Consider the following 26,327-nt stretch of genomic DNA (forward strand, 5'->3'; position numbering starts at 1 on the left):
GAGGGGGGCGGGGGCAATGTGAGTGAGCAAAGTGGGAGAAACTCCCTCCGGCTCGCCCGGGGGGGCTGGGGAGGTTCGGAGCTTTTCTCTTTTTTTTCTCTTTTCCTTTTCGCCTCCCTTTTATTCCAGCCCCGAAGCCACGCAGCAGCGGGTGACCGGCGCCCGCCCGCCCGCAGGGCAGGACCCCGTTGGCACCAGCCGTGTGTGCATGCGGCGGGCTCCCTCCTGCCTCCTCCCCCTGCCTCCCGCCCCCCGGATCATTCTATACCGGGGGAGCTGTGCACTGCGGTCCCTGCTCGGGGAATCGCTGCTGCTCTTCCCATTCGTCAGGGGCTTTCCAATCACCTGCCTCTGCCACCCTCTCCGCTCCGCTCTTTGTACTTTATTTTCACGTGCTCTTTACTAACACAGCTATTTTTAAATCCCACTTGGATTTATTTCTCTCTCTTTATTTCTTTCTCTCTTATTTTTCTTTTTTTCCCTTTTTCTCTCTCTCTCTTTTTTTTTTCTTTTTTTTTCTTTTTTTTTTTTTTTAACCGTCGGGGTGAGTGGGGGGAGGGAGGTTAACGTTTGCAGTTCCCTAACGGAAAGATCCCACCAGCCAACCCAGCACCGCCACTGCTGCATGCATCCGCTCATTTTTATGGTCACTAACAGCCTATCCCGGTAGTGGAAGGTGGAGAGAAGTGGGAGGCAGGGAGAGAGATAGAGAGAGATTCGGACAGCGAGAATGGCCGAGAGAAAGAGGAACTGGAATAAAGAAGATGACCTGCCTGTGTATCTAGCTAGGCCGGGCACGACAGCCCAGACACCGCGACAGAAATACGGGGGAATGTTCGCCTCCGTGGAGGGGGCCTATGAGAACAAAACCATCGACTTCGACGCCTACAGCGTGGGGAAGAAGGGGTCCCGGACTCCGCGGAGCGGCAGCCGGCACGACATGCTGGACGGAGGGGACAACTACAGCGAGACCGCCAGCGACATCAGCGAGATCTCCGGCTCCGTCATCAGCTCCCCGGGAGACCGGGAGGACAAGACCCCGGGCGTGGAGATCAAATACCCCATGGGAAAGGAGCTGCTGCAGGGCCAGGACAATGGACAGGTGAGCGGGGCCCGGGCAGGGGGGGAGGGAGCCGCCGCCCCCGCTCGCTGGGCGAGCCGTGCCGAGATTGCTGTACCGAGCCGAGCCGAGCCGAGCCGTGCCGTGATTGTTGTACCGAGCCGAGCCGAGCCGTGCCGTGCCGTGATTGTTGTACCGAGCCGAGCCGAGCCGTGCCGCAGAGCCCCGCTCGCCCGCGCAGGGGGCTGGGGGCCGCCTTCGCGGGGAGTTTCGGCACGGCAGGTCGGGGAAGCGCGGCCCCCTCCTCCCGGTCACGCTGATGCTGTGGGAAGAGCCCGGCTGGCCCCTAAACTACCTCACTTGGCAGAGCTTTGCGGGGGCGGGAGGGGGCGACCCCAGAAATCGTCTTTCTTTGTAAGTGATGGCGATGAGTTTTCTCCGTTTTCTTTCCTGCCCGTGCCGGGGGGCTGGAGGGCAGCTCGGGTCCCTCAGCGCCTCCCGGCCGCCCCCCGGAACAAAGCCGGGCCCGCTGCACTCCCGAGCTCGCCGAGGAAACTCCGCGGAGCCTGTCCCAGGCACAGTCCCAGGATCTGCCCCGACCCCCCGCCCTGACTCAGACCCTGCTCCCCCCGGCTCCCTCTGCGCCTGCATTGTCTCCCCGGCAGGGAGCGCGGAAGGCGGGAGGATGGGCCGAAACATCTGCCCCGGGTTCCCCTTCCCTGGATCTGCAGCCTGGACTCTGATGTAGGCTCAAGGAAGAAGTGAGCCGGTGGGCTGGCCGGCCCCTGATGGCTGTGTATCTCCATCTTAGCCCTGCCGGTGGCATGCAGACTGGAGGCAGACCCGGGTGGCTGGCTGTCGTGGGATCCCGGGCTCTCATTGATTTCCCCTTAGGAAAAATGCGGCCTTGCAGTGATGTCTCTGCATGGATACACCCTCTTCCTTAATACCCAGCCTGGAGTCTCTGTGGCTTGTCTGCACTCTGCTTTATCCCTAGGCTGAACTGGGAGTTTCCATGCTCTTCACCCCTCTTCAATTTGAGCATGAATGGGGTGCTGGTTTGCTCTGGCCTGGGGGTTGTGTGCAGGTGCCACATGGCCTCCTGTGCAGCCCAGGGGGTGTCTGCTGTGCTGGGACAATGGAGCAAGCAGGCAGGGCTTGGTGGGACACTGTGCCTGGGATGATGCTGCTTTCTCTGCAATGGCCCCGGGGTTGCATTCAGAGGCTGCCAGCTGCAGTGCAGTCTTCTCTTTTCTAGCTCACCTGAACTCCTCACCTGAATCTCAGGGGCAGTGGGAGGGCACAGCACACCCCATCTTCTAGCACATCCATGGTGCTGCCTTCCCCATTTTCCCTGCCTCCTAGTTCAGCCTGGGACTCACTGTACACACTGCACACTATTTCTCTGGATCCCGCTGTGTTTGCAAAGTTGGCCAAAGTGAGGTGAGGATGAGGTTGAGGTAAAGCAGGAAAGATTTGGCCACTGGCTTAGGAAGGTGCACTTTAAGCAGCAGATAGATGTGACCCCTGTGCAGTAGCATCCAGAGTTTTTTACAAGCTTCAAACAATGATTTCTGGGAAGATGTGTCAGGGATGTGGCCTGGGTGCTTAATGTCTTGTATCTATGTATGTATCACAGGGCTGGGTGTGCTAAGAGCCCCAGAGTGTGTGTCCTTGGGGAGATTAACTTGGGCACAGCTTTGCTGTGCCTTTTGTCCTCAAGCACCATGGCTAGAGGGAGAGGCTGTGAGACAGAGACGGGTTTCAACTATCCACTTTACCTCTCCAGCAGCTGCTGATATAGCAGCTACCTGGCCTGGCCTGGTTATGTCATCCCTCATGACCATGGGCACAGGACAGAGCAGGTGTGTGACAATGGGGCAGTGACAAGGACGGCAGAGCATGGCAGTGCTGTTTGGGTCAGAGATGTTGGTGAGGAACAGAGCAGGTCGGTGTCATCAGGGACAGAGCAGGCAGTGCCATCAGGGTCAGTGCTGTGGGGACAGAGCCATGGGGACAGCGCAGAGCACTGCCATCAAGCTTCATGCCATGGGGATGGTACCACAGTGCCATTGCCATGTGCAGCACAGCAGAACCCACCGCCGGGGGTTATATCCCCCGTCCCCACCCTGCGGCAACCCACGCGTGGGATCCCGCCGGTGACCTCAGCGTGCGAGCGGGGCGGCGGCGGAGCTGGCGGGGCGGCGTTTCCCAGCGCTGGTGCGGCAGGGAGGGAGGCTCCGGCTGGATTGATGGGATGTGAAGGGGGGCCAGGCGGAGGGGTGGGGGACAGGAGGGAAGGAAACGCTTCCTGGGTTGCGCTGAGCGAATCCTGCTCCGACCTGCAGCCGGGAGGGCGCTGCTGCCGCCGGCACAGGCAGCGCTCGCCGACCCCCCCGGGAGCCGCGTCCCTGTTTGATTGCAGCCGGAAAAAAAAAAAAAAAAAAGGTGCCGGGTTCGCCGGGCTCCCCTTCCTCTGGGCGTCGGAACTTCGCCCCCATTCCACCGCTCTGCCGGGTCGCCCCCGCCCCGCCCCATCACCCGACCGGGCTTCGCATTATTATTCGTCTCAGCACCGCCGGTGTTGTTCCGCCGGGCTCGGCTCGCTCCTCGGGTTCGTTGCGTGCTCCCGGCGCTAGGGAGAGCCGACATGTCTTACCAGGGCAAGAAGAGCATCCCCCACATAACGGTAAGCGGCCCCGGGCGCTCCTTTGTTCGCGGGGCGGGGAAGGGCGTGCGGCGGGAGCGCAGTGCCCGGGGCCGCGGGCAGCCCCCGGGCTGCGGGGCTGGGGCTCCCCGGAGCGGCGGGCTGCGGGCGCCGCCGCCCGTCCTCCTCCTCCCGCTGGAGCGCTGGGCGAGGACTGATTTCATTTGATTTAATTTTAAAATTTCATTGTTATATTTTTATTTTTATTGTATTCTGTCTCCCCTTGCTCGCCCGCCACCCGGCCGGGGCTCAGCGCTGTGTACTCGCTCCAGCCCGGTGCGGGGAAGGGAGGGAGGGCCGGCGGGGGGCTCGTCCCGGCGCTGTCGGGGCCGGGGGTACCGCCCTCCCGAGAAGCCGGACCCGGGGAGGCTCGGCCGCCGGGCTCGGCAGAACAAAAGAGGGAGGGGACCACCGCAGCACAACGTGCCCCTGCCACCGCCCCCCGCAGCGGGCAGGGGCAGCGCAGCCTCTGCGGGGCAGGGGCGGTGGGCCGGGGGGAGACACAGGGTGCGGAGAAATGGGAGGTGGGCGAGCGTGGGCGTGGGGGGAAACGTGGAAAATCAAAGAGCGCCATGATGCCAGCACCAACACCTCTGAGCGCTATTAATACATCAGGCGTGGTGGAAATCAGAAGTCGAAGAGTTAATCATAACCATTCTCTTCCTATCGGTGTCCGTCTCCCGCTAGATGCTTTTGTACCCGAGAAGAGCTACAATAGGGTGTGCTTTCCACACAAGCCAGAAAGAAAAGACCTGGGTCCTTTCATACAGTATATGCTTTCCCTTAATACACACGATCTGGGGGTATAGGGGCTGGGATAAAGAACAGGCAGGGCTGGCGGATAGGGGTGTGGTGGGGGAAATCGCACCCGGAGCTTGCTCACACGGCAGAGCTTTTCCCCAGTACCGGTGTTGGTCTCCAGGTTCTTGCTTTCCTCTTGGGGGACTGGATCAGTGGATGATGGGGTCACTGCTGCTGTGGCACCTGGGGCAGAGATGAGCAGGGAAGGGGGGTGAACTCCAAGATTTCTTGGGTTCGTGGAGCTTTTCCTGGAAAGCTGTCACGGTGTGGTGCAGAGCAAGTTTCGGTAGCTGAAGGAGCGCGCTGCGTGTGGGTGTGGCACCTTCCTGAGCAAACCCGGTGCTTAACGGCATTAGTGGAGCCCGTGTTACAAAGCTTGTAAAAATGTACAATAAAAGCGTCCTTCAGTCAAAATATTTGATCAGGAGGAGAAAAACCTCCTTTTAAAAGCTGAGTTTTATGATACCAAAGTGCTGCATTTATGCAGGTTTCCACAATCAACAGGCAGCAGTGCCTGCTGGCCAAGGCTGAACCTGGGTTGCTGCAGTGGCTTTTGGGTGATGGCTCCTCTTGTCTTGTTCCTCAATGCGATGAGTACAGTTATTCAGGGCATGTCGGGGTTGGGGAGACCCCGGTTACCCTCTGGGTGAGTGTCAGGTGCTTTGTGCATGGCTCAATCTTCATTTGAAGCTGGAGTGTAACAGGGTCCCACCCATAGCTAGTTCTTTGCTCTCCAGTTTGGAGTAGAATGAGAAACTGGAAGAATTATGAGTCTTTGCCTTAGAATCAACAGTTCCTTTTAATTTCACCACTTCTCACAGAATTTCTTCTCTGTGCTGGGGAGAGGATTACTGTGAAAAAGAAAGCCCAAACCTCATCCTTTTCTCTTTAAACTGGGATGTACTGAAGCTTCTATAAATGAATATTCATTAACATTACTGTTGAGTTTTGTGACCAAATCAAAGGCGTAAATTAACATTAGTGAAGTTGGCAGGCATCAGGCCTGATCTGTTTTTGATTTTTTTTTTTTTTTTTACACTTCTGGCCCTTCTCCTCCAGCAAAAGAAAATCAGGCACTTTGTGTCAGACCTTGTACATGCTGCTTGTTGCACAAGAACCCACAGGATCCGTATGTGGGTGTGTATCTTCTGACACCCCATTCCAGTGTGGTAAATTAGATGTTTCATCTGGCCCTAAGGAAATACATTGTAGCTTCAACTCATCTGGGCTCTAAGGAAATGTGATAGCTCTTTTGAAGTATGCAACAACAGTGATGATGAAATAATATAAAAATGAAATTTGTTACTGTTCTTAACATTTTGCTCCACTCACACTCCTGCTTTTTGGAGCTACACCAGCTCCTGAGTTCATTGGGGAAGTGAGAAACCAATTTCATACAGTGTCCTGGGTGCTGATACTTCTCTGTGGATTTTCCAGTACTAAGCCTGTGTTCCTTCCAAGGGGCCAGGAGCTGTCCTGAGCACACAAGAACACCCAGCAACAGCATCCAGCCACAGGCACTGCAGTCAGCAGTTAGTACCTGGCCAAAACTTCCCTCTGGGATCAGGTCTGCAGCACCAGGAGCTGTGAAGGAAGAGGCAACAGCTGGTTTCACCTCTGATTGTTGTGGATGCAGATACCACTCTTGGAAAGACAGCCCTGTGGTATCCTGTCTGGGATAGTCTGACCATATAGTCTGATAGCCTCACCTCCTGACTGCTTCAGACAGCAGGACCTGACTGAAAACCCCTACACCTCTTTCACCTGAAGCAGCTTTATTCCTGCTTTCCCTTCTCCCACTATTTGTGGTAAAGACACTGCTGCACACAGCCTTCTTTGGCACTGAGCATCTCCCTGCTCACATTTACTGATCTGCATGTGTTTGTTTTTTTCATTTCATCTGCCTCTTTTTCCCTTTCCATTTCAGCTTGTGAAGATTCATGTTTCTTGCATTTTATCTCACTTGTGGCTGTCCTGCTGCCTGTTATGCATCCCATGCAGCATTCAGGCTTGCTATTAGTGGAGTACCAGCGTAAGGTGCCATTCAGTTGTGAGTCAGACTGGGCCCTTTTGTGTAACTGCTGTGGAAGGGAGGAGAAGGACCTCTGTATTTGAAGCACCAGACCAGTCTGGGGATGTATGATAGAAATGCATTGAACCAGTAAGTGTAAGCACTTCAGTCATGTCTTCTGCACTGTGTTGAAGTTCTTGGCAGGTGGGTCTCAAACCACTGGTTCAGGAGTGCTGGCTGAGGATGGAGCAGGATGTGCATAATGTAAGGGTAGCCAAGAGTGCAGGAGCACTTTTCTCAGCCTTCATAGTATGGACAGCCACCACATCCATTGCTGAGGTGTTTTTCTGCATGGGGTGGCAATCTTTTGTGCTTCAGTTGTGCAGGATGTTCTCATGCAGACCAGATTTTCCAGGACATAACCCCCAGCCCATTGCTTTTAACATCACTATTATACTCCTCTTGTGCAGCATATTACAGGGAATCAATGGAGATGATGACACAGGAATACCTGTTACAAATTATTTTGGTTGCTGTGTTTTGGTAGTGGTCAGCAATTTTCAAGCAAGGCCTGAGCTTAGATAAACTCAAAATTGTAGCATGGTTTTAAAAAGATATGTGGCATGTTAAATGCCTATGACAGGATGTGTTTGTTCCAGCAGCAACTGCACCCATTAAAACATAATCTGTGTGAGCTCAGTGAAGAGGAGGTGTGAACACAATTCTACTGAGCAAAGGCAGAATAGCTAGTCACCAAACCAAATGCAAGGAGGCATTTGGGAGAGGAAAATGGTGCCCAAATCCTTTGGATAAAAAAAGGGAATCATCTTTCTGGGTATGGTCCAAGGGTTGGCATATGAGAGGGGAAAGGCACTGCTGGTCCTGAACTGACAGACTGTAAGGCACAGGGAGATAGAGAGCACAAAAATATGGTGTTACAGAGGAAGGATCACACTACTGAGCATAATAAGAAAAGAGATCTGGCACAACATGATAAAAAAAAGCAGATGCAGAAAAATGAAGAGACTGAAGAAATTCAGAGGAGTGGGCACAGAGAATAATTTTACTTGTTACCTTTAGAATTGGTGAGAAGAGAGATGAGAGGCAAGTAGGCTTCAGTTGAAGATGGCAAAATACTTAGAGAGAGAAAAAACACATTCATCTGGATTTCTGCTGTGTGACACACTGGTTCAGGGTGGAAACTTTCTGTTTGGTCTGAACAAAAACGTTTGGGGTAATGTGTGGTGTTCTGGTGTGATACAACAGCAGTGTGAGAGCTGCCAGCCAATGAATTTTGGTCACCAGGGGTGACATACCCTATAAATGCAGGACATGGTGGGTACCTGGAATGGTGGACCAAAGTCCTTGGCTAGGTTTGGATCTATTCTGTATCTCCTCTGACTGTGTTTTTTTTACCACCCACCTTTGTTTAACACAGTGTTTGTTTGAAGCTGCACTCAGATTACTCTGTCACTTGTCAGAAGTGTTTGAAAAGCCTGCTGAGTGCTGGGCATGGGAACACTGCCTCATGTTACTATTCTGCTCTTGGTGCAAGATTTTGGCTGATTTAGACAGTACTTTTTGTCCTGTTTTAAACACCAAGGCCTGGGACTTCTGGATGCCTTCTTACTCTTGAACATTTGCTTAATCCTCAAAATTACATGTTCCCATGTGTGTCTGTTTAACAGACTTGTCCCCTCTCCGTTTACTCATCTGTCAGTGAACATACGTGAGTTCACATTGTGTAGTGGACTGGACTTCAGCCTGGCAACTCTGGAGATGCTCTAGCTGCTTCAGTATAAGTTTTTGGACTTCCAGCCAGCATTTCCATGATTCTTTGACATATCTTTTCCTTTCTTTTTTCTATAGGAGAAAAGGTGGCCACTTTTTCATATGTCAGTTCCATATGGTGACTTAAATTACATTCAGAGTAGGTCCTTCTGTAGGCATTTCTTTGGAGACTGAAACCTTTGGCAGAGGGACAGAAGGAAGGGTTTGAGGCAGTGATTCCTTTAACTGCCACAGCAAGTTCATCAGTCAGTGCCCTCAGCAGAGCATCAGTGTTTTCAGCATCATAGCTGGTGCCACCACAGAGAACTGAGCTGTGCTTTGCTGGAAGCTGGGCAGGTTTGGAAAGGGGACAGTGGCTGTCTGGGAAGATATCTGATGCCGTGAAATGCTTGTCTGAATCTTCTTGCAAGTGCTGAGAGCAACCACTGCCAATGAACCACTTTTCTGATGAGAGATCAGGATCTGTTGTCTGCTTTGCTGCCATTTCAGCAAATGAAATAATTACCACTGAATTTTGGAGCACAAGCCACTGGCTTGTGGAGCATTTGGGAGTTAGTTGAGATAAACTTGAGTTTTGTACATATGAGAGAGATAAATGCTTTTGTATGCATGAGGAAGAAGGAATAGAGATGAGCAGCAAAATAATTTGCAGGTTTCTAATCTTGCTACATGTACAAATGGTGGCCTTGTCCCCTGAAGCAGAGATACTTTGGGATTATGTTTGCTTGTCACAAGACAAAAGTTTTCATCTGTAGTGCATGTCCTAATGAGTTTTAAGGTGTAAGCTACTGTTTATGAATAATAAATGTTCCTCCTGACTTCAGTGAAGTCTATACTCGGTGTAAAATCTCCTGTGTGTAATAGTAAGGACCCAGGTAGGTGGCTGGCTAGAGGAGTAGGAAGTGCTCAGAGTGAGGAGGTTTTGAAAGGGGAACCAGAGCTGATACCATGTGAGGTGAGGCAGCAAGAATCACAACGTGCTCTCACTGGCAGAAAAAGTAGGTATGTGATGCAACATGACAGCACGAAGTGTCTGAATACAAACGATACACATGGTATCCACTGCATTTGGCTGATCATGAATTATCATTGCTAACATCATCTTAAAGGCATTTTCTACTATTCTGTTTCCCTTGCATCCACTTGCTCTGTCAGAGAAGGGATTCCATATGGTCTTAGTTGGATTTTGACTGTGATTGGTGCCAAGACAGATACGTCCCAGTAACCTGATGCAGGCTTCTGATCAGAACTTAGATAAAACACATCTTCAGTTCAGTGGCCCAGAGATGTCAGCCATGCTGTAAATGACTTCTACCTTCTTCCCAAGTTTAAGCTTTCCTATGAATGCCTTGCTGGGATTTTGAGATCCCCTTTAGTTGACATAACCTGTGTGTAAGGGTTGGGTCTAGCAACATATGATGCAATAGTTTCTACCCTCCAGCCCCTACTTAGATGAAACCCTTGCTGGTGCCAATGAATATTGTCATCAATAAGATGTTTATTGTGCTTCCCTTCTAAAAGCAAAGCAAAGATGACATTTACAGTGAAGAAATCCCCATGGAGTTGGTTGCTGTAGGAGTAGCCCCTTTGGAATGGGTGATTAAGCAATGAAACTGCCAGCTGAATAGGAAGCCAGGTCTCAAAAGGGGAGACAAAAGAACATCAGATCTTTTAAATGAATAAAGATGAATGAATACGTTGGCCATGGACCAAGATACTGCATTACTACAATCAGAACAATCCTTCTTAAATTAATTGCCATATAGTAGAGTGCATCTGTTAAGAAAAGAACCTTAAAAGCAGGATTCTCCATTAGTGGCCTATCGGAAATGATGCCTCGAGGATGAAGTGTTTTACAAAGAATTCCCAGAGCTGATTCAGGGCTCACCCTAGCTAAAAGCCACTTCCTATGGAGGGTAATCTAGATGTGAAATTCAAAAGGAGGGATACTGCTGATTAAAAGCAGATCTTCTATAAGCAGACAGTACTTCATGAAATCCCATTTACAGCTCTTTGATCCTTATGAAAGGATTTTAAACAAACATTCCTCTTGGGAAGGATATCTTTCTTCTTTTGCCATTAAGTTTTAAAATGTTCCTTATTTGTAAGTACTTTGCTAAAAGCGAGGTAATTTAACTGTAGCGTATCACAGCTGGATCTGAATCTGACCAGCTGTGACAAAAGACAACCAAATATAACCACACTGACAAAAAAAGTAAATCTCTTGTATATTGCGGGAAATAAGTCTGCAAGAAGGAGCACATGGAAGCACAGTGGAGCTCCCGAGTGTCTCCTTCCACTGTCTGCCAGTGGGTCTTCAGCCTTTGAGATGGCTTCCTCGCAAATAGTCTCCTTGTGGAGATTTAGATAATCAAGGAGAACACAATTATCAACCAGTGTTTCTTGTACCTTCCCTCTAAACTGAATTATGTGTCGTTTGCAACTCTCAGTGGGCTTTTTAAAACCTCAGTAACAGAGAATTCTGCCTCTCAAATGCTAAAAAAGTAATGTCTTATCTGCAAGTGTGATAACATAGCTTAATGCTTTTTCATGTCTATTGCATTTGATCTGATGTCTTTTAAACCACATGCCTTTTTAGACTGAGAAGTGAAATGCAGGTGGATTTAGAATTTAAACTGTTTTCAAATGGCTATTTAGCATAAAATCCTTAGTCATCTTCAGAGCTCTTGACTAATCTGGGTTTTAGAGAAAACAGCCATTGTTGCTGTGGAGATGTAAGGACAATGTTATATTCTACTAAGTCCTTACAATTACACAGAGGGTGAAATCACTGCTGAGTGTTTCCTCATCCTCTAGGCGTGGAAAATCTGGGTTTGAGTGTTGCAAAGTCCTTTTTGGTTGGAAAAAGCTGCAATGCAGTTATTGTAAAGGTCCAAATAAAGAATTAAGTAGTACAGCACTTAGACCTGTACATTGGATATGTTATCTGAAGTTAAACTGTAAATAGTTAAAAATATATGGTTTATTTGATTTATAGATGAAGATGTAATAGGAAGATGTTCCATTTGTGGAATAAAAGCAAAAATGTAATAGCATATATTGGAATTGCAGGCCGGACAGATGCTGCTATTTGATGAAAACGCTACTCTTGGAATCTCTTAGAATCTTTCTGTATGGCTAGAATACATAATGACTTTTTTGTTTGTTTTTTTAACTCCATCTTGTATCACAGAAGTGTGATCTTCTCTGAAAGGTTCCTGCAGGTGCAGTGCATAGGTATTGATGCTGTAGAGAAGTGTGTGGTTTCTATAACTCGTGCTGCATTGTATTTTGACACACTGAACCAATTTGAAATAAAGTTTAGTAAATCTTATGCCAATTTTAATTTTTCTGTTACTGTGTTTTAGTAGTCCCAAGAAGCAGATTTGAGAACTGAATGTTTAAAAGCTATTTGAATTTTGTCGTGTATTTTTGGATACCTCTAGCTCTGAGGGGAGTGGGTGAATGGGAAAAGGCTAATTTTAAATTTCTTTGCAACTGTTCTTGCTCTAACATTTGGTTTGCAATTTTGAGTAATCCAGAGCAGAGTGATTTTCCACCCAAGGGAATTTGGTGTCCTTTGTATTTGCATGGAGCCCTGTGCAGGATTTGGGACCAGGGCAGGGCTCAGGCTCATGGTCCTTGAAGGTTGGTCAGATGCTGCTTCTCTCTTCTGGCCTTTTGCCATTGGTGTGCATGAAAATGTGGACATGCTTCACAAGAGCTGAGCCAAGCTGATTCAAACCCCAGCAAAACAGGCACTCTGTACAAAGTGTGCCAGTCACTAGCTTACAGATGTTTCGTGTTGCTCTTGCTGTAGTGGAAACAATAGTTGTGAGGGAGCGACAGCCACCGCCTCCAGTCTGAGCAGCCAGCCCCTCCTCCTGCAGCAAACGAGCTGAGTTTGTGGCATCTCCTTCTGCTGCCATGAAAATCGCTGTCATGTCAGAGACTAAGCTCTGCAGCTTTGCTGCCAGGTTAAGCAGGAGAAGCTAGGCTGTGATTAGGAAAAGATCCCCGGGGAAGCAGTGTGCAGGTGGAAGGTGACGGGCTGGGAGTATTAGGAATGGCTGTATCATACTCATCAGTGGGCTGAGCCGGGAGGTACCAGAGTGCCTGTAAAATGGAGCTACAGGGGAGACAGCAGATATGCATCATGGCTGAGCTGATGCTGTGTCATGGCCAGGCACAGAACTGCAAACAGCATTGCAGCAATGCAGTTGCATCATTGCAAGAGGGATGGGTGGAGAAGAAACACCTTGGCTCACACACGCTGCAGTGACTGTGGAGCATGGATTTACAGTGTGCTTCCTGCATCTCCCATGTCAGTGAGAGCAGGGTTTATACCCCTTGCATCTTGGCATCTCATGAACTGTTCAATGTAATACTCCCCCTCCATTTTGCAATCTTCCTGCTGTCTGTCCTTGGCAGCCTGGAGAGGGGAGAGGGTCCTGGCAGCTTCCTTTGGCTTGCACTGAGAAGAGGTGGGCTGGAAGCTTCTTGTGCCAGGCAATGCATGGAAGGCTCAGTATGGAGCCCTTGGAGCTCAGCAGGCAGGGCACCGCTGCCTGAGACACCTGTCAGCTGAATAGAAAAGTGGCTAGAAAGGCTGACAGTATTGTCACCTCCTGAGCTGAGTGATGAGCCTGTTGCTGTTTGCATTGTTACAGCACCTGAGAGTCAGTGACTGGCTGAGGGTACCTCTGGGAGCTGGATGTTCTTCCTCATGGAGATTACAGCTGGGAAGCAGAAATACAGGACGGGATTAGTTCAGGAACTTCAGGTCACTCCTCCCTTCCTTCACTGCTTTCCCCAGGGCACTGCAGAGTGTGTCTCTCCTCCAGCCTGAAATAGGGAGAAGATGATTCTGGTCCCTAGTTTACCTGGACATTTGTCACTTGGTAAGAAAATTGCAAGCAGTCTGCTTGACATCATGCCTCTGGTAAATAATAAATGGCCCTTGGTCACGCACAGCCTTCTGCGTGCCCAAGGAGGCTAACCTATTTCCCAGAGCCAGTGTGTGCTCAGATTTCTGTCCAGGATTTCACTGCAGCAAGGACCAGTGACCCAAACCAGTGTGGGATCACCCAGTGACTGTCCCTGAAGCCTGTGCTTAGGCTGTAGCAGGGATTGAATACTACATGTGGTCCAACCATTTGTATGAAATTCTGTTTCATGAAGAATACAACAAATTGCTTGTCAGCATTAATCTGTGCCTCCTTTCTAGTAATTTATGTTTATGTATTTTTTCCAGCCTATTCATGGAAGTGTATCTCTGTGATCTGTGCATACAGGCATTGGGTAGTGCTGCTTTGGCTAAGGACAAGCCAGCCCAGGTCTGGAGCAGGGTGTTTGAGGCAATGCTGGTTTGCTTGGACACAGTGTGCTGCTGAGGTGTCCACAGGGCACCCAAACCTCACCTGGGCTGCTGGTGCCCTTTGACACCATCTGTCTCAAAGTGCTCTGCTTTGCAGCAATCTGTAATGTGTCCTACACTTGACAATTCAAGCTGGTTGGGAGATGTTCCAGCAAAACTCTTTTTCATCTGAACTTGCTGATGTGCTGGAATGGAAGCATGTTAGAGATGTTTCCACATCCCTCCGATTCTGATGAAAGCTGGACAAGGCTCCATAGCATTGTCCCAAATGGCTTGGCAGTCTGCTTGGGGTTGTGTGGTTTTTTGGCAGCCTAGTCTTCCATGACTTCCCATACCCAGCTGGGGAACCTTAGCCTTAGGTGCAGGACAGCTCTTTCAACAATTCTGAATTGTTTGTATTTTCTTCTGAGGTGTTAAGAATTAAAATTTTGAAAGTCTCCATGAAGTGCAGGTTTTATTCTCTACCAGAATTTCTTACACCCTCCAAAATTCTGAGCTAGGTGAGACTTTGTGGCTGAATGTTCAGTAATCATTTACAGAGTGAGGCCTAATATAATGGCTGGCTCCACAATTGAGTGCTTTCTTAAGACTGTATTTGTATCTTTTTTAGCTTATTCTAATACCTAATTTTGTTACTTACATATGTATATCTATATGTAAAAGAATATAAAATCCTTATGTCTACAGTTATTTTTCTGGAGCTGCGTTTCAGCTTTTAGTCTGTTTTATTTTCCTTGCCTACTGTTTCTACTTAGTACGCATCTTCTCCTGTTTTAAAAGAAATGAAATGTAGAACTTCTTGATGAGGGTGCAGATTTTTTGACTCCTTAGCAATGACAAATGCAGTGCTCTGGGCACACTGCCTGCCTATAACAGTAAGCTTGTGCCTCTTGTAATTGGACAGTGTTAATGTTTAGGAAGGCAATTGAATGAGCTTAAAAAGAGCTCACAAGATGGTGGTCCCTGCAGGTCTGCAGGTAGCATAGTAAATCATCACAGTGAGGAAGTGCAACTGCCAGCATGTGGCAAAATAACTTATTACTATTCTGGCTGCTGATTCACAAGTCCTGCTGCAATTACAAGTGGCAGTAGAGAGGCTGGGGAGAAAACAGGGAGCCTGCTCTGGATGCTCCATCCTCCAGATGGGGGGACTTGCATTCATCTCCATTCTTTAATGAGAGGGTAACAATGTCTGAGGCAGGTCCTGGGGACGTATGTCATCATAGCTCTGTGCCTTGGTTCCTCCCCAAGGTCATGTCACTGCTGGAGCATGGAGCACATGCAGAGCTTCAGACCTGCTGTGTACATACCCTTTTGTTGTGTACTGTATTTAAAATGTCTTTTCCTCATCTTCTTTCTCCCTTAAAAATGTCTGTTTCTCCCTTTTTCCTTTTTCTGGAATGATACAGAGTGCTGTAAAGGTTTTGAACCTGCAAAATTGTTCAAGTACAAGCTAAAAAGTAAATGTGCAGTGTATAACAGAGGTTACATTATAATACCTCTAGCTCTGCCTTAGTGATTTGTAGAACAATTTTTATAAATTTATTTGTTTTATTGTCCTGGATTAAGAAAGTGTCAAGTTGTTTGTTCTCTAAACTGGGAACTCAGGACATTCATAGTTTATATGCCTAAGTCATGCTGTAACTAAAGCAGGAATTGAATCTGAACTGAGTAAAATAAAACATGGACAAACTGGAGATTCTGAGTTATTGTCTTGTAGACATTGTCTGGTGAGCCAAGGAAATAATTTATGATAAATGTCTATTTTTATGTATGAATGGGGAAAAATGGTTCTGACCGCTTTAAGAGTTTTCTAGCATTCACAGTCACTTCCAAAATTCTTTTCAAAAGTGTTATGTACTTGTTATGGTTTAACCCCAGCTGGCAACTCGGCCCCACACAACCACTTGCTCAATTCTCCCCTAACCCCACCCCACTGTGGGATGGGGGAGAGAATCAGAATGGTAAAAGTGAAAAACCTTGTGGGTTGAAATGAAAACACTTTAGTAATGGAAATAGAATAATCACAGTAATAGTAATGATAATAATGCAATTGGTAGGAAAATAAAAGAGAGAAATAAATAAAACCAAAGAAGGACAAGTGATGCACAGTACAGTTGGTCACCACCCACTTATTGATGCTGAGCCAGTCCCCAAGCAGTGCTCCCCCCATCAACCTCCCCCTGACTTTTATTGCTGAGTATGATGCCATATGGTGTGGAATATCCCTTGGGTCATTTGGGGTCAGCTGTCCCAGCTATCCCCCCTCCCAATTCCTTGTGCTCACCCAGCCTCCTTCCTGGTGATGAGAAGAAAAGACATTCACTCTCTAAGCTCTGTGCAGCAATAGCTAAAACATCCTTGTGATACTAATACAGTTTCCAGCACAAATACAAAACAGTCCCATACAGGTTGCTGTGAGGAAGATGAACTACCCCAGCTAAAGCCAGAGGAGCACTGAAGTTACAGACTTTCCCTGTCTTTGGGTAGGTGGTAGGGGACTGGCATTTCCAGTATGATTTCTTCAATGAGAGAGGTGAAATACTGGTTCTTGGGAATATGCACTGGTAAAATTTGCTTTATATTAAATGCAGTTTTTGAGAACAGAATGTAACCATTTGAATAGAGAAGAATATAAGCAGACAATTATTGTGAACAGTCTTGTAGACTTGATATTTTGAACACTCCTTCTTGGAAAAAAAATAAAAAGTTTGCTCCCTGGCATTTTAGAGAATACCAGGAGGTGGTGGCTCTTTGTGCTCTTTGTATGATATTTCAGGTGAATCAAACTTTGGAGTCTGCTTTCTGTTCTCATTCATGGAGTGAGTTATGACATGAGCAGTCTCAGTGCAGAGTGCCCCCAATTCATCAACAACCTTTGGCCTGCAGAAATCATAAATTGATTACAATTAATTCTTCATGCCCATTAGAAACTCTGTGTTCGGCTCCGGGTCTGTACCACGGTACAGAGACACGAGCTGTGGGCTGCATCCCTTGGCTGCATCACGGGAGTTGCTCCTGCTGAGCTGATGTTGAAGGAGCTTCCCTAGTGAGGAATTTCTACGTGGCAGGGCTAAGCAGCCTCTTATGACCTTGTCCCTCCCCATTCAAAGCTTTGTTACTTTTCCAGAGGTGCTAGGGGTGCCAAGTGAGCTCAGCCTGGCCATTGCAGTGTTGGGCAGTTTCTTCTAGGGGCTTCTCTTTCCCTTTTGGCCCTTGTGCAGTGAGGTGGTAAAAGGGGGATGTAGTGGCATTTCAAGTGTTTCTGTGTGCAGTGATTTCTGCTTTGAGCAAAGTGAACTGTGATGATGATGAGGTCTCATGTTCCAAAAGTCAGGAGTAAACAGTCATTGAAACTATCCACTGTGTGTGTACCCACATGAATCCACCTTTATATAGAGTATAACTTGATATTAATGACTTTCTTTATAATATGACCATATTTTTAGCATAAATACGTTATTATGTTTATTTATTTTGACAAACCCATATTTTCCCTTTTTGTTCCTCCAGAGTGACCGACTGCTCATTAAAGGCGGAAGAATTATCAATGATGACCACTCCTTCTATGCAGACCTATACCTTGAAGATGGACTTATAAAGTTGGTTTTTATAAAATACTGCTTTTTTTGCATGCATGTTAGCATAGACTAATATAGTGATTTCTTGATAGTGCTGAGCTGGTATCTTTTGTGGACAGAATCTCAGTTACCTCTAAATGTGGGGCTGTAGTTGAGGAGTGTTTAATTATTAAATTCTGCCATTTTATCTTCACTAAGATTAGATAAGTAGAAAGTGGTAAATTGAAGATATTTGCTTTTGAACAGTTCAATCACAGTTTCTTCTGAAATAGCTAAGGCAAGTAGACACTCTCAAGAAAAGAAGTAATGGTAACGACGGTGTAAATATTTTGAGTCCATGAATGGCAGAAGCCTCTCTACAGCTTTTTTTCCCTGTACCTAGTCCGTGCAATTGCAGCCATGCTCTTAAGGATTGTAGGGCACAGAAATATGAAATATGCCATGTTGTATGGTGCAAACGAGGACCTGCTGCTTCTCAGTTGTCTGTTGGTTAATGCTGAACCACGGCATGTTCTGTTCCTAGAATGTTGTTATGCATTGTCACACATTTAGAAAGAAAGTCCTGATTTATCAGGCTATAAAATACAGGAACTGGGGAAGTATTTGTTAGGTGAAAAACTTGAAATATGTGTTACTGATAGCTTGGGAAACTGCAACAGAGATGTCCATGTGCTCTGCTAGTCCTTTCTTGGCTTAGTGGAGATGAGGGTCTCTAAGGTTTGCAAAGTTACGTACTGTGTATGAGCACTCTGAAGTACACAAGGATCAAAGCCTTTTTCATGACTGCTAAACATTTTCACTAGTGACCTAAGAAGCTTGGTCTCAAGAGGCTACAATTTGATGCAAAGAAATATAACTATGGTTATCTGGTAAATAATTAATTGCCTACTTGTTTTCAGAGCTCTTTAAGAATTTAACATCAGATTAAAAGTCCAATTCTTTATGTATCTGGCTACTTACATTATTATGATTCAGGTTATAACAGAAAAAAATACTTTCACCCATGAAACACCCAAGTACACATGGACTGTGTAGTTTTCTTTCTAATACTTCACTTTGGCTTTCCATTTGTAGTGTTAGTTGCATTAAAGAAATGGCAAAAGTGGAGAGGGTACAAAATTTTGAACATGTATCTATTTTTAAAGCAACAGCTAACCAAGTTGTGCTCTTTGATGGGTGTTTTTGTTGAGTTTTTCTGTGATTTTGTTAGTTTAGATGCAAATCTTCTAGTAACACTTGTAAGCATCAGAACTATTTAAAGAACTAAATGCATGAGATGCTGAGAACCTGAAACTGCTGTGAATTTTTTGCTTTGATTCCAGAAATGCAATGGTAGTTAGCTGGCAGGTTAGCAATGCCAAGCTTTCACCTGCCCTTGTTAAGTACATAGACTCCCTCTGAAATCCATGTGTGGATCTGTATCTCCAGGAAGTATCTCAGCTGCCCAAGCCAATTAGGATTAATAATGAACAGACACGCACGATATTAATTTTTAAGAGGCATTTATCTTTGCCCAAGGAGACAAGTTCTCTATTTAGCACCCTGAGTTATGCCTGGCTCCCTAGATTTAGAGGACCCAAGATTTTTCTTTGTAAACTGTGCAAGAAGTCCTGCTCTGAAATCATTTGTGAGGGCAGCCTGCTGTAAGATGGGGTTGGGTCCTTACTGTGTTCAGATGATAAATTTTGCAATCTAAGAACGCTCTGGGTTTGTTTGATCTCTGTTTCTTCAGGTGGAACTGCCCATTGTGTGTGAATATTTAACATCATTGTTAAATGTGGCTCAAGCTTGTTTGGAGCTGGACCTCCATCATCCACATTTCAGTTGATACTATAACTTTCCAGCTGCAGATCCTGCTGATAATACAGAATTCTAGTACAGAATGGAGCAGACACCAAACCACTCAGCCCAGAATAGGCAATAGTGTCCTGGTTTTACCACACTGTAAAAGATCTGGGTTATTTTTCTCACTCTGAAATGAAAACTGATTGGAAGAGAGAGGGTTGGGTTTCTCTTGCAGCCTAATGAAAAGATTTGGGTCTTTTAATGTTTTTACTGCAGATCATTCTGCAGAGAGGAAAACAGAGGTAACCTTGAGTGTGTCTGAAGATCAGCTATAGTTTGCAGGATGGAAGATGTTTCTTCCTGCCACTCAGTGCTCAAACTGGCTCCCTAGGTACAAGGAACAGTGGTGCACGTGGATTTTTCCTACCTGAAACTTAAGCCCTGCACACTCGGATGGCAGCTGAGAGGCAGTTCTCCAGTATCTAAATAGTATTTTAAATATTTGGTAATTTAAATTGGCATATAAATAATATATTTTGCCTACATCTCTCCTGCCTCTGTTATCACATGAGGAAGTGAGCCCTGTGCCAAGTAACAAGTCATGGTCTGGTGCTTGCTGTACTCTGCTCCATCCCTGCCAAGGGGAAGGGTTGGATCCCTCTGGGCCAGAGGAACAAACAAATGGCAGGGTGAGGGACTGGGGACATGGTCTCCAGAGCTGGGAAAGTTAGAGGGAACTTCAGATGCCTAAAAGAGGTCTGGGCTTGATAACCGCAGAAGCAAGGCCATGGAGTTCTGGGGGAGGTTTTCAGCTTCCTTGGATGAAGCTTAGGAAGAGCTGAAGCCTGCTGTTTCTGTTGTGCTTTAATCAGCTCATGTACAACGGAGTTTACCAACTTGTTCAACTGAAAATGGCAGACAGCATCAGCTTTCTGTGGGTCTGAGTTTTCTGGTTGCTGACATTAGGAAACCAGCTCAGTCATTTGTACAGTGTCTAGAATGCAGTTATCTGCACTGTTGTATTTTTTTACCCACAAGTAATGGAACCCCATTCTACATACACTTTGCATTAATGAGTGAGCGATTCAGGAATCCTGTCACATTATCTCCTACTCTCTGTTCTACTTAGTTGGAATAAAAATAACCTTGAGCACCAGTGAAGTTCAGACTTCTCCCAGCCTTAATCTTGATGCCAGGGCAAGAGATGAGACAGGTTTCTGACAGGTAGCAGTGCAGCAACATCCACAAAGGCTCTTTGGTTCTATGTCAGTTCAACATGGATTATTTCAGCTGAATAAGATTTTACTCAACCATACACTGAAAGTAATAGGCATTGAATCATCAAAAAACAGTGTATATAGTTAGCACACTTTCACTTTGTTTGGACGTGTGTCTTCTTGAAGAGGAAACTGGTAGATACTGATTGTGGAAGAAAATAAAAATTAATTGCTCTTTTTGTGGAGGTTCTCATTAATATTATTCTCAGAAGGTGTGTTAGTCCTTGGAGTGCAGTTACTCCTTGGACATACTCAAAGGAGATGGGTCATAGCTAATTTTTCCCAGTTCAATTCAATAAATGCTCTACAAAGGTGGAGGGTTGTTCTGATTAAGATCTTGGGGATAGATTTGACTAACAAAAATTAGTGCAGCACAATTACTATACTACTTTATGCATTTAGACATTGAATCTGCTCATGTGTGCAATGCCTTATGATAAGCCTTTGTGAGGCACATTTTAAAACAGAGATGCTACTTGTAACTTTTGTTTGTGCAATTGGATGTGCTGGGCAGATGCTGGTTTTTGCATCCAGGTTGCTACCCTGTTTGTCAGGGTGTTGTTCACACTGCACAGCTGCACACAGGTTATGACAGGCTGCCAGTGCTGCACATGTTGATGACTATTAGGTGCCAGACTTGGAGGTGCCAGCTCTCATGAGTAAGCCCTCCTGCGTTTGTTCAGTGCTGGGCAGCTGTTACCCCATCCTGGGATGCCCACGAGGAATTTGCCCATGTTATGGCTGTGCTTCCCTCCAGCCAGAGCACAGGGCTGATAAGGGGGAGAGAAGCTGCTGGTGGTGGCATTTTTGCATAGCATATGAAACAAATTCTTGACCTCTTGGGGCTGTTTATTAACTCTGTCAGTTTGGCCAGGTTCCAGTATGAATAATTATCCCTGTGTTTTTTAATTTTCCCACTGGTTTTAATGAACAGTTATATTCACTTCAGGTTCTGCCTTCTCACAGTCAGCTGTTAATCAGTTGCTGTGTTTTGAGCTGTAGGTGGGAGTTGCATTTTAATATGGGGAAACAGATTCAGCAGCTCAGATGTCTGAGGTATTTATTTAGCTGTGGATAAATGTTATTTTATCCAGACAAAAGAAAATTAAGACAAGGACTCTGTGTCTGTAATATGAGATAAACTAAATGAACTTTAACTACCTTATGGTTACCTCTAAGCCCATATATATTGTGGTGTAACAATGCAGAGACATGGCTTCCACACAGACCCATGTCTCTCCCTGTTCGGCACCATGCAAAGTAGACAATAAAAATGTAGTGTGGCTTTAAAAGTTAAAGTTTAATTTATTTGTAGTGGAGTCCATGAATAATAGAAGTATTTTGATCATAGGTATCTGGAGTTTGATATTGGCATGGGTGACAGATTAATATTTTTAATAGTGAAAAAAACATATCCTGCTTTGAAGACCTGAAGGGAAAAAGATGGCAACAGCTAATTATAATTTTTCTACACGTTATGCAGAATGTTTCACTGACTTTTAACTTCAAGAGGAGGATGAAGAAAATGGGACATGGTAGATTAAATGTGTTTAAATTTCTTAGATATGTATTTCTGTATCTTAGGTGATTTAGATTTCTTTTTAAGGATAAATTTTCATTGCATGATGACAAAGTAATTATAAAATTTTCTGATATGTCTTTTTCTTCTGTCATCTATTTACAATTCCAGCTTGTTCCCATATTTGATCTATGTTTTCCTATTTTCATTTTAGAGCTTAATATACAAAACTGGAGCCCCCAAGAGAGCATTAAGTGTACTTAATTTGAATTGTTTAAAGATGGAAATCATATAAAAAATAATCAATTTTTAATGTTGGTGCATTACAGCTCCTTTATTGGCCACTAGAGCCATGCAAAGCAAACAAAGCTCACAGTTTGGCGAGGCAGCTCTCCTGTGCTTTGTTCTGCTGTGCTGGGCAGGAGAGAGGGAGTGTGTGCTTGAGCTTCACCTTGCCTTTGGGGACCCACCTCCTTCTGTATGCGCCCAGGCTCCCTCTCCCCTACACACCTCAAATAGCTTTGTACTCTGTGCTTGTTCAAATAAAGTAATACTGGCTTTCCTTGCTGTCCAGGCAAATAGGAGAGAATCTGATTGTCCCTGGAGGAGTCAAGACCATAGAGGCTAATGGGCGCATGGTTATTCCTGGGGGAATAGATGTCAACACTTATCTACAAAAGCCCTACCAAGGGATGACTGCTGTTGATGACTTCTATCAAGGCACAAAAGCAGCGCTAGCAGGGGGCACCACCATGATCAGTGAGTACCAGCAGTGCTATCTCTTCCCATGCCAGGCTGAACCCTGTGTAGAATGTGTGGGGATAGCTACCAGAGGCTTCATTCTGATTTTCTGCAATGGATCTTCAAATTTTTGGGCACAATGTTTGAGATCCATTCATCATTGTTACCCAGGGTTAGCCTGAAAATAAACTTACCCTCAGAAAGAAATACCAGCGTGGGGAATTGTCTCTTGGCTTTTCCTCTGAAATACAGAACAAGCACTGAGGGATACTCTTGGGATTTTTGGAAAACAAAAGTGTAGGAAGTGCTGTAAGTATATGGTGCAGAAAATCTGACAAAGATCTGCTGTTCCCACCTACTGCCATTTCAAGGGCTTTGGAAATAACAAGATGCTTATTTATGACAATTTGGCAGGAGGAATTGAGGAAGCCCTTACCTGAGATGTCCTAGAGGAACATCTTTGTTGGTGAAAGAAAGGAGTGTTTCTAGTTGTTAAAGACCCTTCTTCTATCTACAGATGGTGGGACAAGATTTATCTCTTTCCTTCTGACCATGACTTGACTTTGGCTAGATTTTGTAAGGCAATTTTTCAGATGCCATAAATTGTCTTAGCTTCTTTGTGGAGAGGAGCTTCCCAGTGGATTTTTTTTGGTGTTATCTGTTACCCATGTTCAGCAGCAAGCCTCAGCTGAAAGACTCTTTGGCCATAGGCACAGAATGCACTGTTGTTCATTCCTTTTGCTAATAGTTTTTGTCAGTCTGTGATTTTCAGTTGAGTATTCCTGTGCAGAGTTAGGCTTGCAAATGGCACTGGTAAGCCCATCTTGATTTGTTTTCATACTGACTTTTGACCTAGCCCTGCAGAGAGAGGTACCTGTGTGTAAGTAGTCATGTCTTTGTGTCAGTGGATGGGGTGGCACCATTAGAGGCAGAAAGCCTTGAGGCAGGGGAGAGGCAGGGCATTCAATGTACCCTATAGTGTGACTGAGTGTTTGTGCACAACGTCACCCCCATTCAAACCTTTGGCTGTATTCCCAGTTTTGGCTGCTGAGAAAACATTGGACATCTGCACTGATGTATTGGTAGGGCAGAGTGGGCCAGTTCAGTGCCTATGAGGCACTGGTTAAGTACTGTGCTTACTGTGAAGTAGAGAGAAATGGACACATCTGACAAGAAATACAGTGAAGTCCATAAGAGTCTATGGTCTCTTATAATACAGTAAGGGGAAAGACAAATGTTTCCCAAACTGTGAGGTGTTTGGCTCTCCCTTTGTGTGTCTATTGATGTTGCACCAAGTAGGTTGCCAGACTCATCTTTAGTATAGACTTCACAAAGTCTTCTGCACCTCGGGCAGCAGGACCTGGCTGACACCCCAGAGTTACAGTCAGCTCACAGACTGCCTCCAAGGCTGCAGTTTTGGCTGAGATGCTGTAAGACTGCTCACTTTGGGGAAATCTGAACAGTATGCACACTGTCCTGCTAACAGACACTCAATCTCTTTTTTTTCAGTTGATCATGTGCTTCCAGAACCTGGATCTAGTTTACTGACCTCCTTTGAGAAGTGGCATGAGGCAGCTGATACCAAATCCTGTTGTGATTATGCTCTCCATGTGGACATCACCAGCTGGTATGATGGGATTCGAGAAGAGCTGGAAGTACTTGTGCAAGACAAAGGTCAGTGAGTGAAATGTAGTAGTATTTTTTAATTTGTTTTATTGAAATATAAGGAGGTGAAATTTTGAAGTATTTTAATGAATGCATAGGCACTGGTTATGCTGGCCAAGGTTCTTTACTACCTAGAACTTGTATTTTCACTTTCTGCTGTGTAAAATGGACCTAAAACTTCGTGTGTATATATATATATATATATATATATATATGTATATGATTTTCTCTAGTATAGACTTGGAAGATTAAGATGCTTACATTGTCATAAAGAAATGTATCACTTTATGCTTGCTTGTTTGTATATAGGGAAATAGGCTCATACATTGCATAGGTATGTAAAGGTACAGTTAGGTACCTAATGAAAAATGCCCTTTCTCAAGTGCTTCTCTTTAGTGGCTTTCCCTGAAGTTGGTAGAAGATGCCTTGTTTCAATACTTTCAAAATAAAAGTCACTTATTTAGGAATCTAAGACACTTCTATGGGTTTGACTGTGTTCAATTAACCCACCTATTACCATGTGAGATGCTATAGGTAACCCTACCTGGACTCCAGCTACCAATTCAGAATAGCACAGATGAAATCTCTCCTAAATGCATTTCCACACATGCAGGCTCAACGTGGCAGTCTCATATATGGAGGGCATCTTTGTGGCACCAGATACCTCTGTGTGGGAAATAGGATATAGCCTTCAGAAGATCCTAGCTTAGATCTTGTTCCTTGAAGTTGTGACTGACAGCATGTATTTTCTTTTCAGAATCATATTTTCACATATTTTTCACTTTCTACTTTCCTTGAAAATGTATGTATGGATATTAATTAGGGAATATTTTCTGAAATGGCATGTGGTTTCCATGGACAAATCAGAATGACTTCTGCTGGGAAACCTAAGTGATATGTATATGCAGCATCCTTTGTTGTGTAGAGCTAGTGTTGACTTAGATGTGAAAGGTTTTCTTTATAGAGAAATGTACTATCAGCTGTTTTCTGAGATGCCAGGGAAGTGCAGTCACCTGGGGGAGTTTATTCCATGTCACAGGATGCTAACAGTACATGTGCTGTATAACCAGATTTTAGGCAACAAAACACTTCCATCAGCAAGACTGCACATGATTGGAGAAACTGCAGCTGCTCTTACATAGGTCTCTAGTATAGGTGATTTTTACAAGGTGATGACATCTGTCAACACAGGTTGTGCTAAATCTGTGCTGTTTCCCTGCTGTTAGCATTAACATGAAGCTGCTGCTGTGCATTAGCTGACTGTACTCTCAGACAAATATACTGTGCCTTGTTCCAAAGGTTGGATATTATTTCCCAGAGCTCCCGTACCGCAGATGGCTCAGTGTTCCCAAATTTGCCCAAGGGTTTACATTAAAAGCCTGGTGCAGACAGATAGGTTGATAGTTTTCTCCAACTATTGAAATGTGAGTTTTCTATATAAATCTGACCTGTCTCTGAGTCATCAGGGGAAGCAGAAATCTGTTCATTGGTTCCTGAAGTGAGATTTATGATGGAGCCTTGGTGGCCTGTTCAGTGGTGAGAGCATGAGGAGGTCACCTTTGTTCTCATATATGTCTCAGGCAGGCAGTGTGAGTTACTCTCACGTGTTAGGAGACACAAGGTAAGGGTGAGTATGAACACACAAGCACAATAGGAAATAATTCAGCGTGGCAAGGGCTTTCAAATTAATGGGTAATATTTCCTGATAATTGGAAACATTTAAGCCAGCTGGTGCAAATAGACTTGATGTCAGTGGAGTGACCCTGGTTTTCATCAGCTGGGAATCTGGATTGAATTGGTTCTTGGCTGATTGTGGGTGAGTTAGCTGAGTGACAGGGCCCAGCTCATTGTATTTCAGCGCTACATGTGCCTAATGCAATCAGCATGAGTAACAGGGGAGTTCACTGAGTGGCTGTTGAGGTGCCTTGTCATGAGGTATAATTGAACAATTAATCACTTTTAAATAAATACAAAGCTAATTTAAGGAGACACGGGCTTTGGAAGGGCCTGAA

The 26,327-nt window shown here is 45.6% G+C and overlaps 1 protein-coding gene across 2 annotated transcripts in view; it reads left to right on the top strand.

Moving 5' to 3' along the window:
- Window positions 1–219: 219 nt before the first annotated feature.
- The window catches only part of CRMP1 (collapsin response mediator protein 1), a 49,937-nt gene continuing 23,829 nt past the window's right edge, over window positions 220–26,327 (top strand). The window contains exons 1-4 of one of the 2 annotated variants that reach the window (XM_005517849.3): window positions 220–1,102; window positions 17,261–17,349; window positions 22,484–22,668; window positions 24,160–24,324. In XM_005517849.3, coding sequence (XP_005517906.1) covers window positions 731–1,102; window positions 17,261–17,349; window positions 22,484–22,668; window positions 24,160–24,324 — 811 coding nt within the window. In that variant the 5' untranslated portion in view covers window positions 220–730. Of the gene's footprint in view, window positions 1,103–3,403; window positions 3,750–17,260; window positions 17,350–22,483; window positions 22,669–24,159; window positions 24,325–26,327 lie in introns of those variants that run through there. The other variant, XM_014262770.2, reaches the window with a different exon arrangement.

This window comes from Pseudopodoces humilis, chromosome 6 (assembly GCF_049639895.1).
Source record: "Pseudopodoces humilis isolate 2021_Gansu_Grassland_sample_001 chromosome 6, ASM4963989v1, whole genome shotgun sequence".
NCBI lineage: Eukaryota > Metazoa > Chordata > Aves > Passeriformes > Paridae > Pseudopodoces > Pseudopodoces humilis.